General features: G+C 61.0%; 1 protein-coding gene across 1 annotated transcript; it reads right to left on the minus strand.

Annotated features, from left to right (window-relative positions):
• Positions 1-1485: 1485 nt before the first annotated feature.
• Positions 1486-9477, minus strand: KLHL25 (kelch like family member 25). The gene is made up of 2 exons (XM_056113803.1): positions 9402-9477; positions 1486-3408 (listed from the first exon to the last, which is right to left on the minus strand). The coding sequence occupies exon 2, from the start codon at positions 3400-3402 to the stop codon at positions 1633-1635; it is 1770 nt and encodes a 589-aa protein (XP_055969778.1). The 5' UTR covers positions 3403-3408; positions 9402-9477; the 3' UTR covers positions 1486-1632.
• Between the last annotated feature and the right edge of the window lie 8391 nt (positions 9478-17868).

Consider the following 17868-nt stretch of genomic DNA (forward strand, 5'->3'; position numbering starts at 1 on the left):
CTTCTGATCCACCCGCTGTGGAGGGGCTCCGAGGAGTGCAGGTGCCTTGTTCTCAGGTGCACACCCTCCTCCCTCACGGCTGATTCTGTTGGCCTGTGGGGGCCACCCTGGCTTGGAGCAGGAGGTGGCAGCCTCCTACCTCTGCCTTTGTTCCCAGCACAGCCTGGGCGTGTATAATTATGTATAAAGTCAAGCAGTTTCTAAACTGTCCTGTTTGTCTATGTTTTCTGGAATCTCCCCCTGGCCTCTGGGCTTTGTCCGTTATTTATCTTCCTTTCCGGTCCCTGCTGCGGCTTCTGTAATGCCCCGGTCCTGGACAATAAAAGTCTGTCTGTCTGCAGTGTGTCCCGGCCTGTGTCTGTCTGCGCTGGCCTCGCTCCAGCAGAGCTTGTTTCTGTAGCTCTGGGGACAGGAGGTGAGTGGCTACCACTGTCCAACTGTGCCAGTGGGTGCCCCACACACACCCAGCCCCCGGGCCATGCTAAGGCCCACTCCGGGGACATGGCATGCCTGGGGATGGCTGGGGTGTAGAATAAGGCCACGAGGCCATGACGGGGAAGCCACTGGATTCGGACACCACTCAGGGTCACTGCACGGTCTCTGCGATGTACCCTGGGGCCGAGGAGGGAGAGGATGGCGGAGTGTCTACTTGACACTGGCTGCCTGAGTCCAGGTGGGTGCATCCCTGGTGTGTGTGTAGGTGTGCTTATGCCCCACCCCGTGGTTCCTGCACTTCCGAAAGACGCACCCTCCTGCCCGTGCCCCTTCCCTCCAACTTGGCGGGAGCCTCCTTGGCCCCGGCACCCCCAGCACAGAGTGGGGGGCATGGCTTAGGCAGCCAGAGAGCCACAAGCTCGTCAGCTCTGCTCACCACCTAAGTGAAGCACCAGGGAGGCAGGGGCCGTCTCAGCGCTTTATTGGGGGGTGGGGGGGCCAGGCCCACCATGCAGGGGGGCAGCTCCACGAGCCCTTGTGCTCTCAGTGTGTGCTTGTGCTCTCAGTGGGTCCTCCAGACCAGGACCCCTCGATTTCACTCACCCCGTGGGGGGTGCCCAGACATGCTCAGGGGCAGCATTGGCTACAGGCCAGTGACCTCAGGACCTAAAGAGGTGCCCGGGGCGGTTACTGATTCTCATAAAGCTGTCCATGAGTGCTCTAGGGGTGCTTGTTGGTGGGGTGCTCAGGTTGAAGGCCCAGGCCCCAAGGGGCGGCTGCTTCTGGAGCTCCTGGCCGGCTAGGGGCCCCCAACTCTGGACAGGACGTCACTGTAGGGGCACCAGGAGCCCCTGCACCACTGGGGTGAGTGGGCTCGGCCGTGAGTTGTTTACCTCGGAACCTGAGGTTGGTCGCCTGCTGGGTGAGGGGAGATGGGGCTGGCCTGGAAAGCCTGCTGTCACTCAGCCTCCAGCCAGGCGCAGGGAATCCCACCACTCAAACCCTTGTGGAAGGTCACGGAGGTCAACCAGTTGCCACCCTTTTTGCCCAGCTGGGCCCAGATGCAGGCATCTACACGTGCTGCAGGTGGCCGGGCTTCAAGCTGTGTCACCAGCTAACCATCCCCTTAGGCAGCCAGGTCACTTGTTCTGTCTACAGGCAGGGGCAGCTGAGCCAACAGGGTCCTGGGGGCACGGCTCAAGCGGGCAGGTGGCGCCAGGTGCTGACAAAGGCTGTGGGAATGAGCGAGTAGGGCACAGTGGTGACGCAGTTCCACGTGTCCGAGGTGGGGTCGTAGCAGTCCAGCGTCTTGCACCGCTGGGTCCCGAAGTAGCCGCCCACCACGTAGAGCTTGTTGCCCGAGGCCAGGGCATGGCAGGACATGCGCTTGGCCGTCATGTCCCCAACACGCGTCCACTGGTCCGTGTCGCAGTCGAAGCGGTAGGCAGCGGCGGCGGTGAACTCGGTGTCTCCGCCCAAGATGAAGATCTGGCTGCCCAGCACGGCAGCTGCCGTGTAGCGCCAGGGCTGCGGGCACTCGGCCCGGATGGCCCAGCGATTCTCACCTGGGTCGTAGCACTGCACCCTGGACACCAGGTCGCGGTGGATGCTGGTGCCCCCAAAGACGAAGAGCTTCAGCTTGGCACTGACCACGGCTGCATTGCTGACGCCGTCCCTCAGCGGGGCCACCATTGCCCACTTGTTGGCCGCCGGATCGTAGCGCTCCACCTGCTTCAGGGACACGGACGGCGAGGCGGGGAAGACCCCGGCCAGGGACGTGTGGCCACCCACCACGTACAGGCAGTTCTCCAGCTCGGCCGAGCCGTGGCCAAAGCGGGCGATGAGCATGGGCGCCGCCTTGGACCACTCCTCGCGCACCGTGTCGTACACCCACACGTCCTTGGAGACCCCGTTCTCGGACCCGCGGCCACCCGTCACATACACACGGCAGCCGATGGCCGAGGCGCTGAACTCCTTGCGGGGGCTGGGCAGGTCGGCCTTGGGCACGATCTCCTTGGCCCTCTGGTCCACCTGGTAGATCTTGTCGCACATGAAGGTCTGGCCGCCCAGGATGAGCAGCGTGTGGCCGGCCTTGCGGGGCCGGGCGCAGGGGCTGCTGACCACGCCGCCGTGCTGCAGGATGCGGCTTTTGCAGCGCAGGGCCTCGTCGATGAGCAGCTGGGCGCCCGCGTCGGCCAGCAGCGGGGCCTCGCGGGCCACGGCGTCCCGCAGGCAGTCGGCCGGCAGCAGGGCCAGGCGCACGCTCTGCAGGAGCTCCAGCAGGTGGGCCTGGCGGGCCTCGGGCTCGTGCCGCACCCACTGCAGGATGGCCTCAAAGACCGTGCGCTCGTCCTCCGTCTCCAGCTCGTCGCTGGATACGAGGGCCCGCAGCGTGTCCTTGGAGAGGCTGGCGAAGGCCTCGCTGCGCCGCACGGCCTCAAAGTGGCCCAGGCACACGCGCCACGAGGACTCGCGGAGCCGGCGGCACTGGTGGGCGTCGGCCAGCATTAGCATCGCCAGGCAGTTGGCCGGCGCCAGCTGCTTCTCCAGGAAGGCGGCCGCCGCGTCGCGCACGTCGGGGAACTGCAGCATGTCGCCCGCCTCCAGCAGCGACTCGGCGTTCTCCTCGTGGATGGCCACGCGCGAGGTGTAGGCGTAGTCCAGCAGCAGCTCCAGCACCTCAGGGTGCAGGCTGTCCCGGAAGTGCACGGCCTCGTCGCGGCTCTCACGCAGCCCGTGGCTGAACATGGCCTCGAAGTAGCGGCTGGAGGCGGCCAGCACGGCGCGGTGGCAGGGGAAGGCGCGCTCACCCGCCCACAGCGTCACGTCCGTGAACATGCCGTGCTGCCGCAGCGTGTTGAGCTGGGCCAGCACGCACTCGGGGTGCGAGGCCTTGTGGAACAGGGTGACGCCCAGGGCGCCCGTGCTGCCTCGGGACTTGCGGGTCTCGTGGACACTCAACGACATGCCGTGCTCACCTGCGGGGACAAGCACCGCACCGTGAGACGGACGGAAGGACGCTCAGACCCAGCCGTGCCCTCCCCCACCTCCCTTCGCTCGGCTGGGTCCGGGTCCAGCGCTGGGCAGCAGTTCTCTGGCCACTGACCTTGGGGTGGTGGCAGCCTGGACCCTGACCTGCATCCGGCCCAGGGGCTCTGGCGGACACTGCTCCGACAGCCTGAGCCCACGGGGGCAAAAAGCAGGGCCTGCTGAGTGGGTGTGGCCAGAACGATGGGGTCCACTGGACGAGCACCCTGCTGCAGGGTGGCCTCATAGCTAGGAGTCTGGATCCACTTAATCAGCCTGGACACCTCGGGGCTCCCTGGAGTGGGGTGGGGTGGAGGCGCCTGCAGGGAGAGGGGAGGGTGCTGACCCCGCCCAGGCCCCGCTCGCCTCCATGCCCTGGCAGGCTGGCCACTGGTTATCTCAGGTGAATGTGGAGGTGCCCCCCACCCCCCCATGGCCCAGCTGCCCAATCTCCATATCCCTTTCTCCACTTCAGCTGCATGTGCTCAGCCCTTATCCCCCTTCAGGCCCCCTGCAGTGTCCGGCCGCTGGGCCCTGATCTCTGGCCAGCATGGCCTCTGCCCCATTCCTGAGTGCTTGGCCCACGCCTTCTCTGAAACCTTCTGGGAGCCAGGCCAGGGCCGAGCCTACAAGGGGCATGACCCCCACCCCCCATGCTAGGCAGGATGCCAACTCGAGCTCCTTAGCTAAGGCCAGTGTTGGGGGGGGGGATCAGTGCCTACTCCCTGGGGGCTGCCCACTGGGCCTGTGTCCCCACCATCCCCGACACATGGAGAATCTAGTGCCACCGGGGTCAGGCCAGCTGGAAGGAGGCAGATCAGGCAAGCCCGGAGAGAGGGTTGGGGGTACAGGGAGTGCACAGGCTTCAGGCTGGGGGAACAAGAGGGCCCAGACCTGGTGTCCCTCGGCCTTGGTCATCTGAACTCAGAAGGCCTTGCACCCTCTAGCCACTGTGAATGGCTGCTAGCCAGTATCCCAGGGACATACGCCACTGACCCCTCAATCTCTATCCCCAGCCAAGCGCCAGTGAAGTTCCTGCCAACTCTGGGCTATAGAGCTAAGGCCAAAGATCATGCCAGGTCTTATCTACAGGCCGCACACTCGACCAAGGTTCAGGCAGAGCCACGGGGCCGCCCCCGCCACCCCCAAACACACACAGCCCATCCACTGGGACAGGGTGCACAGCGGGCCCGGAAGGGGGTGCCGAGGAGGCTGGCCCAGTGAGCCAGGTCCTGGGTCTGATGTCGGCACAAGCACGGGAATGCTGTGGGCCGGGCTGCTGTGCCCAGACAGTGGCCGGGGTCCACAGGGAGGTGGCACCACCCGTTCCCACATTTGGCTTAGAGCCTGTGCTCATCCCTGTGGTGGCTTGGCATTGCCCCTCAGGGCCCCTGTGGACCCAGCACCTACCTCTTGGTCCGGAAGCGGCCCAGCCTTAGTGGAGGCCGGGAAGGGGTGAGGGGTGAGGGGGAAGGCAGCCTCCAGCCCAGCCCAGGCTATCATATTATTGGGGTGGGGGATGCCACTTGGCTCAGCACTTCTGAGAGCGGCCAGCGCCATATCCAGCAGTGCTGGGGGCCCGCGGGCGGGGAGCAAACCCAGGCTCAGCCATTAGGGGCCTCCCCATCCTTACCCCTCCCCCCCCCCACGTCTCCATCGTGTCCATGGCCAACCTGCCTCTGTGGGGCCTGCAGGCTCTCCTGGGAGAAGAGCCAGAGCCTCCTGTCAAGGTTCTGTTTACCAAGTTGAGCCCCATGGGACCATGAAGATTCTTCCAGTGGCAGGAAGCGGGGGGCAGGGCCCCCCTCTGAACCCCTCGGGGCTGCCGGATTCTGGCTACAGCCCCAGGAGTGCCTCTGAGTGTGGCCGATCCGGAAAGCAGCCATGGGGAAGTCCCCGTGGAAGTCCCCTGTGTGGCCCTCCCTGGCCAGGGCAGGAACAAAGGGGCAGGAGGACACTCCCACCCAATGGGGTCCTGGTGCCCATGGACAAGCCTGCTCCCAGAGGGGCTGAGGGTGCCTCTGGTGTCCAGGGGGGCAGGCAGACCTGAGCATTCTCAACGCCAAGCACAACCACAGCCCAGGGGAGGGTCATGCCACAGGAGCTAAACCACAGTCCTGTCCACCCCGACTCCTGGGGCCAGCCCAGCACAGGCAGGACAGGAGAAGCCCAGAGCAGAACCGACCTATCTGTCTGTTTCCTCATCTGTGTCTGTGTGTCTGTCTCCACATCTGTCTGTTTCCATGTTGTGTGTCTGTCTCCTCATTCTGTCTGTCTGTTTCCCATCTGTCTCTATCTGTGTCTGTCTCCCCATCTGTCTCTGTCTGTGTGTCTGTCTCCCCATCTGTTTCTGTTTCCCCATCTGTGTCTGTGTGTCTGTCTCCCCATCTGTTTCTGTCTGTCTTGTTTCCAGGTCTGTATGTCTGTCTCCCCATCTGTCTGTCTGTTTCCCATCTGTCTCTGTGTCTGTGTCGGTCTCCCCATCTGTTTCTGTCTGTCTGTATATTTCCGTGTCTGTCTGTGCCTCCCTCCCGCATCTGTCTCTGTGTATCTCTCCATCTGTCTCTGTTTCTGTCCTGTCTCTGCCTATCACACCGCCAGGCTCCTGTGCTCCCTGCGTCCAGCTGGGAGGACCCCACTGCCTCCTGTGTGACCTGCCGGACCCACAGCCCACACAGAGACTCACTGACCAGCGGCAGGCATAGGAACTGGGGTGAGTGGCCAGGTGTGGGGGGTGGAGCTGGGAACTTCCCTTGCACACATCCTGCCAGCACCGCCCCCCCCCCCCCCCGGTCCTGCAGCCACTCGGAGTGGGCAAGGGGACCCTGGCCCTGGCCAGAGCTGCACGTATGGGCAACGGCCGGGCTCTCCAGTGCCCCCGGGCAGCCCGGGCCGAATCGATGTGGTCCCATTGCAGCTCAGCTCAGCTCCGATGCTCCTCCCTGGTGCGGAGGACGGGGCCCGGCCAGAGCCAGCAGAGCCTGGGCAGGTCCCCAGTTTTCTTTAATTTTTAATTAGCATTTAAATTATTAACTTTGTTTGGGGGCTCCCAGGGGGCCTGGGGGCCACTCCCAAAGATACCCCATCAGCTGGGCCTGCTGGTTCAATGCCAGGGCCTGGGACCCGGCCCCCCCTTGGCCCTGGTGGGGACTGGGGGGAAGTGGCTGGTGGGCCCTGGGCTCCAGCAAGTCTGATCTGAGGGTTCTTGTCTTGCTGGAACTGCTCCTGGGGCCCAGAGTGACCTCACGCTGCCTGGATGAGCGTCTCAGGGAAGGATGCAGGGCAGGGAGTGTCAGGGGATGGACTGGAGCCAACAGGCAGGGCAGAGAGTGGGCACCTTGGCCCCCAGCTGCTCCTCTCGGGGTTCCAGGGCAGCCCTGGCACCGTCCCCACGTCTGACTGCCCCCAAGCAGCTGGCCCCTTCTCGTGCTGCCCCAAAGCCCTGTCACTCAGGTGACAGAGGGGCACTCGAATGTTCGGGAGGGCCCTGGATCAGCGCAGAGCAGCCAGAGCCATTTTCCACAAACAGGCCTCCCTCTGGCCTCAGGTGCATCCTGGGAGCCCCCCTTACCCCCACCCCCCAACACCCGCAGGACAGGGCACTAGCCAAGAGCAAGCTCTGCTTTCTGGCCTTCTGACACAAACTGGCCCTTAGGAATGGCCCCGGGTCCTCCCGAACCACTAGCTGGCCAAACCCTCCTAATTGCAGCTTCCAGAAAAATGTCCTGGCCTGAACGTATAAAAATAGCAACTGTGCTTGTCAGGCCCTGTCAGGCCCGCTCTTGTGCGTGCCCAGGGGGTCCCCTCCCACCCCTCTGGGGGTCCTACCGGCCCCTGTTTGCCTCTAAGCAATGAGAAGGTGCTTTCCTGGGGAGGGGGTTGCAGCCCACAGTGGTCTTGCCTCCAGCCACCTCTGGACTCAGCACCATGTGCTGGCCCTGGGGCCCCCTGAGCCCTGCTGGGGAGACCCAACCGTTTTTTGAAAACTTAAAAAAAAAAAAATTTAAAAAAAGAAGCATTTGGGGCAGAAGCAACAGCATGGCGGGGAGGGCCCTTGCTTTGCATGTGGCCAACTTGGGTTGGATCCCTGGCAGCCCACAGGGTCCCCTGAGCACCACCAGGGGTGGCCCCCAAACAAAATGAATAAAGAGGCACTGGGCACCTGCTGTGCAGACGTGTGCCCACCTCCTCCACTTGATGGGGAAACTGAGGCAGGCCACGCGCCCCACAAACCTGCTCCCTCCTATGCCACCTGGCAGCCGGGGCCCCTGACGGCCTTCCCCTCCCCTCCCTGGCACAGCCACCCACCCGACCGGTCTCGCAGGAGCTCCCTGGCAAAGTGGGTGCAGCGGGCAGGTGCCTGGTCTTACAACTCCTGCTATGCCCAGGGGGTAACCTGCATGCCAGGTGCCGCCCCAGCAGCCTTCCACATTCCCGGGGCTCTCCCCCGCTCAGGACAGCAGAGGGAGCCGACACTGTCCCACTGGGCCTACTGGGTGGCAGCTGTCACCCTTCCGGCCACGAGGGCCAGCAAACAGTGCAAACCTGTAACCTGGGAAACTTCATGCGCCCCTCTGAATCCGACAGAAGCTCTAAAGGTCATGCAGACGCAAGTGTAGCCCTTCGCTGGGAACCCGAGGACGCCCTGAGAGAGCTGAGGGTCTGGACAGCGACAGTGGCCAGGGTGAGTGAGGGGAGGGCCTGGAGGAAGCACCAGTTCAAGCCCAGCTAAGCCTCCTGGGAGAGGCCAGCCCTGGGCCCGGCAATTCCAAGACCGACAGAATGATTCGGAGGAAGACTCAGAGGAAGGGAAGGAGGTGGAGGAGGAGGAGGGAAAGGGGAAGGAAACGAAATACTCAAGCAATTATCTGTCCCGCCCCACCTCCCTGGCCTCTGGCATCCCGTCCGTACTTCGGGCCAGTGGGGTGCACTCCCAGGAGCCCTGGGCACAGACTCTGCACCAGAAGCCAGCCTGGTCCTGGGGCTCCCTGAAGGCTCAGGTGGGCATAGACAGTCATCAGAGGATGGACGAGAGAGTGAGGCTGACACTCCCCAAACACAGCCGCCTGCAGACCCTGCGGATGACAGATGGGAAGCAACAGCCAGCCCCCCCCCACCCCAGGGGCTGAGACCTGGGGTTCTGGGGCCCCTCCTTTCCCTCCGCTGGGGTCCTGGCTACCACCTCGTGTCCCACTTCCTGACCAAGCCTGAGGATACTCAAGCCTGAGGATCGGGGCAGGGAGCCCGCCCTGTCCCCACCAGGGATGCAGCTGATAAAAGTTTAGACTCAGGCCTCCTCTCCGGGCACTGCCAGCTCCCCTCCTCACTTTGCTTCCCCAAAGTGAGAGTGAAAGCAAAAGCCTCAGGCACCTGCCCAATGGACTTGCTCAACTGACCGAAGCTCCCAGCACCCCCCCCCCCGCCCCCCGCCCCCTCGGCCTCTGGGGGGATTGGGGGGCTCTTGGGGGGATCTGAAACCAGAGCATGAAAGGGCCTCGCTCCCCAGCAACGGACAGGGCGGTGGAGGGTCTGCAGCGGGGGTCAGTGGCCTCCCAGCGCGACCTCTGACCTCTCCGCGCTGCAATCAGAGACCCGAAGACCCCCGCTGGCCCCGGGATGAAAGGCGGCCGGTGGCCCAGGGCTGGACACCAGGTCTGGGCGACGGGGCACAGAGCGAGCCCCTGCGGGCAGGGCCTCCCTCTAGCGGATCTTCCAAGACCGGGGGGCCGGCCCCGCGCCACGTCCACCTACAAGGCTGACCGCCCCCTCGTTCCCAGACCCTCCCCGGGTCCCTGATGGCCCCGGGCCCCCGCTGTCCAGGGGGTCGGCCTTGGGGGTGCTGCCCCTCCACCGCGGACACCCCACTCTCCCCGGGGCGCGCAGGGTCCCTCGCCGGTGTCCAGGGCGCCGCGGTCGCGCCCCCCGCCCGGGCCCTGGACACTCACCGCTCGGGCGCCGCCGCCCGCAGCTACTGCTCCGGGTTCGCCGCCGCGATCGCGGCTCGTCCTGCCTCGGCTCCTGGCGCCCCCCGCGACCCCCTCGGCCCCCGAGCCGACTCCCGCCGTCCCCGGCCGCCCGGCCGCCGCCGTCCACCGGCGCCGCCAACAAACTAGTTTCTCCGGCCTTCCCGCTCCGCCTCCCGGGCCCCAGCACGGCGGCCAATCAGAGCCCGCGTTGCCGTGACGGACGGGCGGCCGAGCCCGTCGCGGCTCCCGCAGGCGGGAAAGGGGCGGGAGCTCGCGCCGTGCGGTGGGGGGGTGGAGCGCGGAGGGGGTGAGCGCGGAGGGCCGATTCTTAAAGGGGCCGCTCCAGCCAGCTAGGTGAGAGGGTGGGCGGGGGCGGGGGGCGGAGGAAGGGAACCGAGTGGAACCCGAGGCTTGAGGCTTTGCGATGGAGCGAACGGCCGATCGCACTCCTGGATCCGGTCTGCGGAGTCGCAGGTCGGGTTGCAACAGTGTTGCGGGCGCCCTTTCTGGTTTACTCCCGGCTCGCTCGGTGTGGGCAACGCTTTGCAGACACGGAACCCCGTCTGGTCTGAGAAAGCGTGTTTTTAAGCTCCCCCGTTATGTCCCGGGAAGGGAGTTTCGCTCGCACACTGACCAGACCAGACGCCAGGATGCAAATGCCAGGAAATGCAAGGCCCCTTCATTGCTGGCTCCAGCTGGGGTCCAAGTCTCATCCAACACAGGGGAGTCTTGACAAGGACCCCCCCCACCCCACTCCGAATTGTGAAGAGCTGATGTAGGGTTTGGTTACATAACAACATTTTTTCCCTAGGAACTGGCAGTATGTTTGCAATTCTGGTCCCAGTCCTGTCCCTGACTCCACTTCCTCGGCCCTCTCTACTTGGCTGGGTGCCACTGCCCATGCCCCCTATTTTGATAGGCTGTTGCCAGGGGTCGGTCTATCTCCCCAGGATGGTACTGTTTTCTGAGAAGTCTGGGCTTTCTGATAGGGGAAACTGAAACTTAGGCCTGCTGAGTTTCTGTCCCAAAGTGGAGCCAGTCCCTTCATTCACCTGCCCTCCGTCCATTCATCCCACAGACATTTCCCGGATGCCTGCTTCAGGCCCCGGTCCGTCTGCTGTTTGTGCTCTGGCCTTTCTGGGTTTGACCCACATTCCCATGTATGCAATTTCCTGGTCTGCTTGTCGGCAGGCAGAAAGCCTTCTTCGGATTGTTTGTGGAATGGAAAGTGGCAAACTCCTTTGACAGAGGGTGTGATAAGTTCCCTTTCTTTGTTCCCTCCTACTGAAATCAGCAAATTTGGAGAGGTCACTTAAGGACACAGTTGCGGCAAAGTATGGAAGTGATAAGAATTCTGCCTGTCGAGTGTGGGGTAGGCACCCAGGGCACAAAGGGCCCTTGGTGAGCAGTGCAGGACCTGGGGGGCAGGGGGCAGAGAGTGGGAAGAAGGTGAAGTCCTGGCAGATGGAAGCTGGAAGACCAGACTCAGGAGGAAATCAGTTCCTTGCTCCTTTCTCTGTCCGGTAGACTTGATCCTGTGTCCAAGCAGAGTCTTGGTTGCAAGGGATGACAGGAGAGAGATGGAGCAGAGACCACCAGGAAAGAGTTATTTGTGGGGGTAGGGGGACGCGGGGTGATAATTCAGAGTAAAAGAACGCAACGTGCAATCAGGTTCGGATCCCTCTCTGTTTCCTAGAGCCTGAGAAAAACGTTCCGTGAGCTTGGGTTCTAGAACCTGTCCTGCAGGGCTGTTGTCAAGATTGCATAAGAGTGAATTGGTTTGTGCACTGTTTGACTCAGGTCAGGAAATGTTTAAAAGATGAGAGGGGTTTTTGGTTGTTGTTTTTGTTTTTGTTTTTATTTGGCTTTTCTCTCTTCCAACGGAGCGCAAGGCTTACTCCTGGCACTGTACTCAGTAATCATGCACTCAGACTCAGTGGGTCTCAGGGGACCATACGTGGCGCTGGGTCGACTGCATTCAAAGTGAGCACCCGACCCACACTCTTTCCAACTCAACATGAGAGTTTGTGTGTGTGTGTGTGTGTGTGTGTGTGTGTGTGTGTGTGTGTGGAGGGGGAGGGGTGTGGCATACCAGCCAGGGCTTACTCCTGGCTGTGCTCAGAGATCACGCCTGGTGCTACTTGGTGGACTATATGTTGTACTGGGGATAGAATGCGAGTCGGCCCCATGCAAGACAAACATTTTCAGTCCTTACTATGTCTCTGGAGCGATAGCACAGTGGTAGGGTGTTTGCCTTGCACGCAGCCAACATGGCCGACCCGAGTTCGATTCCTCTGCCCCTCTCAGAGAGCCCGGCAAGCTACCGAGAGTATTCGATATGCCAGACACAGTAACAACAAAGTCTCCAATGGAGACGTTACTGGGCCAGCTCGAGCAAATCGATGAACAGGAGGGAAAAAAAAAAAAAAAACCTTGTCTCTGATGAAAGTTTTATATTTAAGAGGTCAGAAGTGAGGAGTTGGCCAAGTGTGCTCTCAGGGTGCCTCCAGAGGAAAGAGTAATAGGTCCATTAAGGAGACGACCCCATCGTGTGGGCCACGTTCCTATCCATGCTGCCAGTTTTGTCACGCTGGAGTATTTATGTAATTGCTAGTTGGATGAAGCCCTACATGCAAAATCGATTCTTCGCAAGTTCTTACCCGTTGCTGAGGGTTCTGTCTGGTGAGTGCCAAGCATCCACAGTCTGGGCCGCGACAGGGCTTTCTCCCTCCTCGAATCCAGGCATAAATTAGTGCCGTGATACGTGAAAAACCAAAGCAAGGCTGTGCAAGGAACGCAGAACAGGGGCAGGCATCGGGATTGCGATTTGATTTGGAAAGAGAATGGGGAGGAAGCTTGCCATGCCATCTGGCTGGGTCTCAGAGAGCTTGGCGTCAGAGGGGGCATCAGTTATGATCACATGGCCCATAAAAACAGGACCTCAATCACGGATAGTCACGTGAACTCACAGGCCCTTGATCATGTCCATGATCATGTGTGCTCACAGACCCACGACCATGCCACAGTCACGTGTGCTCACAGGCCCATAATCACGTCCATGATCACATGTGCTCACAGCAAAGCCTGAGCACTTGGCCAGGAGCATAGTGTGATATAGGCACTGGGTCCACAGGCAGGGTGGGCAGCTGTCCTGTGGGCACTGTGGCCTGGCCTCTCTGGTCTGGTGCCTTTGCAGCCCACATTCTGGGGCCCTGTGGTCCCAGTGCCCTCTGCCTCCGGCACCTCACAAACCCAGAGCACTCTGCTCCCTGGGCCTCTGCAGGAGACCGACTCCATCTGGTTTGTTCCAACATCACTTATCCCCTTCCCCACTGCAGACATCAACCGGCCTGAAAACTCAAGCCTCTGGGGGAGCGATAGGACAGCCAGGAGGACACTGGCCTTGCATGTGGCTGACCCGGGTTTGATCCCCAGCACCCCAATTGGTCCCTGAGCACCACTAGGAGTCATTCCTGAGTGCAGAGCTGGAGTAAGCCCTGAGCATCATGGGGTGTGGCCAGAAAGCAAACAAACAAAAATAACAAAAATGGATACAACAACATCAACAACGAAACTCAAGCTAGGAGGCTACCAGAGAGATGTGACGTTGATGGGAGTTCCCACAAGGGGGCGCTGCTGGGCAGTGAGCGCTAAGCACGTTGGCGTCACTCGCTGCAGCCAGAAAAACCAGGCTGAAGTGCAGCGGGCAGAGCCGGGGACACATTGGAGGCCTTGGGGACTGCCCAGGTATGCACGTCACAGAGCCTCTGTCCTGCCTGCAGAGTTGTTTGTCTGGACCACACACTTGCAAAGTGCGCACTCTCTGCGCTCACCAAGAGTCCAAGATGCTGGCACAAGACAGACGGTCACCAAAATGCAGCAAGATGGGAACCGTAAGTGGGGCCTGGGGGCAGCTCCTGTGCCCTCCTTTCCGCCCTGCATAGTGGCCTGCTGCCTTCCTGTTCCCTCCCTGGGTCCCCTCTCTTGTGACCTCTGGGAGCAGTTGCCACCCATGGGCCCCTGGTTTGGGCAAGGGGACAGGCTAAGACCTTTGGTCTTAACTGGATCTTCGTCCTGCTCCCCCCCACCCACACCACGACCCTCTGAATGCCCCGGGCTTCTGCTCTAGGGCACATTTGCCCCAAGACATACCAACACCTCTAATCAGTTCTCAGTTCCTGATGGGGCCCACTTGTCCTGGAGCACCCCAGCTCTGCACCAATCCTCGTAGGCAGGCAGCTTCTCAGGGCACAGCTTGTGAGTGCTCTGAGAAGTTTCCAGGCCTGGGGTGAGCCCAGGTTGCCCTGCACAGTGCTCTCTGGCTGTGCCCTGCAGCCTTTCCTGGGCGGCTTCTGTGACTCTGGCCTCTGCTCCCCGACACACTGTGAACACAAATCAACTTCTCTTCTGATCCTCTGAGTTTGTGTCAGCACCGCCCCCCACCCCCAACCACCACCAAACTCTCGCTCCCTGACCTCTTTGTTTGAGCTCTGAGGTGACTCCAGTGCCTGGCGGGACCCCTTAGACTTTGAATCAAGGAGAGTGGGGATTATGAGAGCCCCAGGCCCTCACATGTTTTCATGCAGTATTTGTTTGTTTGGGGGCCATGCCCGGCAGTGCTCGGGGCTTCCTCCTGCATCTCCTTGCAGGGTCACTCCTGGAGGGGCCGAGGATTGAGCCCTACTTGCTGTACCACCCCCTCCAGTCCACAAGCATCCTGTTTTTAAAAAATCAAAATTTTTGTGAATGACAGGACTGGAGTTATAGCACAGCGGGTAGGGCATTTACCTTGTACACGGCCGACCTGGGTTCAATTCCCAGCATCCCATATGGTCCCCTGAGCACCGCCAAGAGTAATTCCTGAGTGCAGAGCCAGGAGGAACCCCTGTGCATTGCTGGGTGTGACCCAAAAAGAAAAAAAATTTTCCTTTTTGTGCGAACGATTCATGCTGAACTATGAGCCGTTTTCAAGACCAGCCTCCATCTGAGGTTCCTTCTCCCTCCAGTGCTCCCCCGCGGCTCGGCAAAACTTGGCTGGTGTTTCTCTTGGGCTGCTCGAGCTTTATTGAGAATTGAGAACCCGTTTATCTTGACTTTGGAGTCTGGGCCCGCAGGACCATAGTTGTCCACTAGGTGGCACTGCCGACCCACACTGAGCGCAGGCCTGTTGCTATGGTGACAGTGTACTAAGGAGAACTGCCTTGTCTTCTGGGGTACCGGGATGCTGATATGCCAGACGCCAGAGGAGCATGAGCAGGACATACTACAGCAACACAGGAAGGAGGAGACCCAGAAAGGGTAGCCACCAGCAGCGCCCCAGCCCCGACTGGCTGCGTGTGGTGGGAAGCAGAGGTCGGGTGAGTGCTGGTTGCCCCTCATGGTGATGGGCATGTCCGTGCCTGCGCTGCATCTCTGCTCTGTAGAGAAGAAGCAGGAAGGCAGGAGACCCTGAGCCCGGACCAGCCCCGGGATGTGCTCTCCAGGCGAGCTCCTCCCAGGGGACCAGAGATGAAGCTGTAGAGAGGGCCCAGCCCAGAGCGTCCATGCCCCTTTCTTCTGAGGTGTCTTGTACCAGCCGCACCTCCAATTTACTGAACCCCTGCCCCCTTTGCCGGAAAAATATCACTCAATCCCCACCGCCCCGGAAATCTGCCATTTCAAGCTAACAAGCCCCATGAACTCACTGCACCCCGGCCTGGACATCATCCAGGTGGCAAAGGTGACAAGAAAATCCTCAAGCTACTTGGACGTGTGCCCAGGAGGTGGCGCTGTAGCCCAGCAGAAATAGGCCCTGCTCTATCACCGGCTGTGTGGCCCAAGCAGTGCCTTTGCAGGAGGCTAAATCAGGGCTTCCTTCCAGGAGGAGGTGCCAGCCCAGGCTAGGGTCCATCCTCCAAGGAAAGGCAGCTGGGCTGCTTAGGGAACATCTTACCTCCTCCTCGGACCACCAGAACCAACGTTCACTCCCAGGCACAGGTGGCCGTCACGTGGGGGGGCTTGTTGACCACGCCCACGCCAGAACAAAGGAGCTGGGGCCTCTGGTGTGGGCTCGGGGCTGCCCGGGCGGAGACTGTGGGTGGGTGCTGTGGGTCATCCCCACTGGGCTGTTGGCGGGGAGGGGGTCCTGCCTTAGGTGCCTTGTGGGGCAGCATGGGGAAAAAATGGCCTTACTGAGACCCCCTGGACCAGACGTGGGTCCCCGAGCCAGGTGGTCCCCTGAAAGCCCTTCCCTCCAAACGTGGCCGCTGCATGGCCGGGTGACCAGAGCTCCAGAAGGACAGTGATGGGGTGGGGTTTGGGAGATGCACCCCCACGCGGCTTTCCCAGCTCTGCGAGGTGCCGGGCCTCTCCCATTCGCTGGACTTCTTTGTTCAGGCACAATCCTGTTTGGGGGAGGTCGGGGTCCTATGAGTTGGTTCTGACATGTTATGCTTCTGAAAGGTTCTAGGTCATGCTTCCAGAAGGTTCCAGAGGTTTCTGACTTCAGAGGTCTCCTGGTGGTGTTTTTTTTTCCTTTTTTTTCTTTCTTTCTTTTTTTTTTTTTTTTGCCAGGGAGAGGCTTGTAGGAGCAGCCCCGGCCCTTGGGCCTCTGTGACATTTTGTGACAGAATTGCTTTCCAGTGGTGTTTTATGCTATCTGAGCCCATGGCCTGCTCAGCTCTGCCAGCAGTGTTTGCCGGAACCTTTGGGAAATGACTCTGTAGACGCTGGACAAAACGGCTGTGGCCGGGCAGCTCAGGGGAGCCCCGGGTCTGTGGAGGGGCCCTGTTCATGTGGGACACGGGGCCAGATGGTGAGTGGCCAGGAGTCAGTGCTGGGAATCGGTGCCGGGAGTTGGTTCTGGGGCGTCTTCCCTCTGTCCCTGCAGGACTGTGAGTGTGACTTGAACAACAACCCGTATAGGGGAGATGGGGTGAAGATGGGGCTCCTGCTCCCCACCCTGCCTTGGCTGGGCCCCGTGCCCATGCAGTGGGTGTCCCCATGCCCTCTGGCTGCCGCCTTTAACTGAGGCGCAGGTGGAGAGGGCTCCTGTGCCCAGCATTCCTTCTGTCCTGTGGTGTACGGAACAGAAGTAAGGGGCCTGGGGGCCTTTATATGGACCCCCTGCCCTAACAGGCTCCATCGCGACCTGGGGGTGCAGGTCCTGGCTCACTGCAGCCCAACGCCGTGGGCCCTTTCGGTCCCTTGAGTGCTGGGCTCAGGGATGCGGCCCAGCCTCAGCTCCACGAGGAGGGAGCCTATGCTGAACTTGGGGTACCAGTTCTGCCCTGCAAAGGACCCAGACTCAGCTGTTAAAATGACAGGAACTGGTTGTGTCGTGGCTCTTGTGGTACATGCCAGAAATCCAGGTGGTGACATGTTATGCCTCTGAAAGGTTCTAGATCATGCTTCTGGAAGGTTCCAGAGGCTCTTGGCTTCAGAGAGCTCCTGGCATTTTTGTTTGTTTGTTTTTTGCTCTGAGGCTGTGAAAATTTCCTTTTTGCCTCTGTGTGTCTGGTGCTTCCTATCACAAGGATGGACACCCAGAGAGATTTGCACCCAAGATTTCATATGGGCGTGTTTTTTGTGGCATGCCTTCAGGAAGGAGGTGGCCAGGGCCTCAGCATGGCCTGGGTGCCAATTAGAAATACAGATTCTCAGGGCCCCAGAAATGTGCCTAATGCTGGCTCAGCTGCCTTGCTGCCTCCTTCCTCCTTAACCGACCCCTGCGGGGGCCAGGGAGAGGACTCAGCCCTCGTGCACAGACTGTGGATGCGGGGGGCCTCCAGTTTGATCTCAGCAGAGCAGGGTCCCCTGAGCACCTCTGGGAGTGACCCCAAGGGAAAAAACACAAATGAAACCCCACCCCATTTTTGTGCATGTTTTGATGCCGCGCTCTTGGGAAGGTTCTGTGTGGACACATTGATGCCAGGGCATGCCACCTGTGGCTCATTCCAAGACGTGTTTCATTAACACAGTGGTACCAGCTTCGGTGTGTCAACCTGCCCCCTGAGAGCCCTGGAAAGGCCAACATGCAAAGTCCACCCCTCCCAGAGGTCTCGTGGCTCCATGCTTTGTGCAAAGAAGTGCTGGGGTTTGCTTCTGTGTTGCTCGCTCCTGAGGTCCCTCCCGGCTTGGCTCCTCTAACTCCTCCGTCCCTCTCCTCCTCCCTCAGCACAGGGACCCTCCTTGCCAGCATGCTGAGTGTGTTCGTGGCGGCAGTGTGGGACTCCTAGGCAGTGCTCGGGCCCTGTGATGCCCTGGACATTCTCAGGGCCAAATTCGGTGATGGTTGGGGCCTTCAGACTCCCTGGATGGGCCCAGGAGGCCATGCAGTGCCCAGGATTCAGCTCTGGGGGAAGGGGGCCGTGTACCCTGACCCCTGTATTGTTTCTCTGGACCGGCCCTGCTCTGGGTTCTGCCTGCAACTAAGTTCCAGGTTGAAAAGGCAACCAGAGGG

The sequence above is a fragment of the Sorex fumeus genome, unplaced genomic scaffold, assembly GCF_029834395.1.
Source record: "Sorex fumeus unplaced genomic scaffold, SorFum_2.1 ptg000024l, whole genome shotgun sequence".
NCBI lineage: Eukaryota > Metazoa > Chordata > Mammalia > Eulipotyphla > Soricidae > Sorex > Sorex fumeus.

Coding starts and splice junctions, on each gene's coding strand:
- KLHL25 (XM_056113803.1), bottom strand. CDS start 3,402: ATGTCGTTGAGTGTCCACGAGACCCGCAAGTCCCGAGGCAGCACGGGC.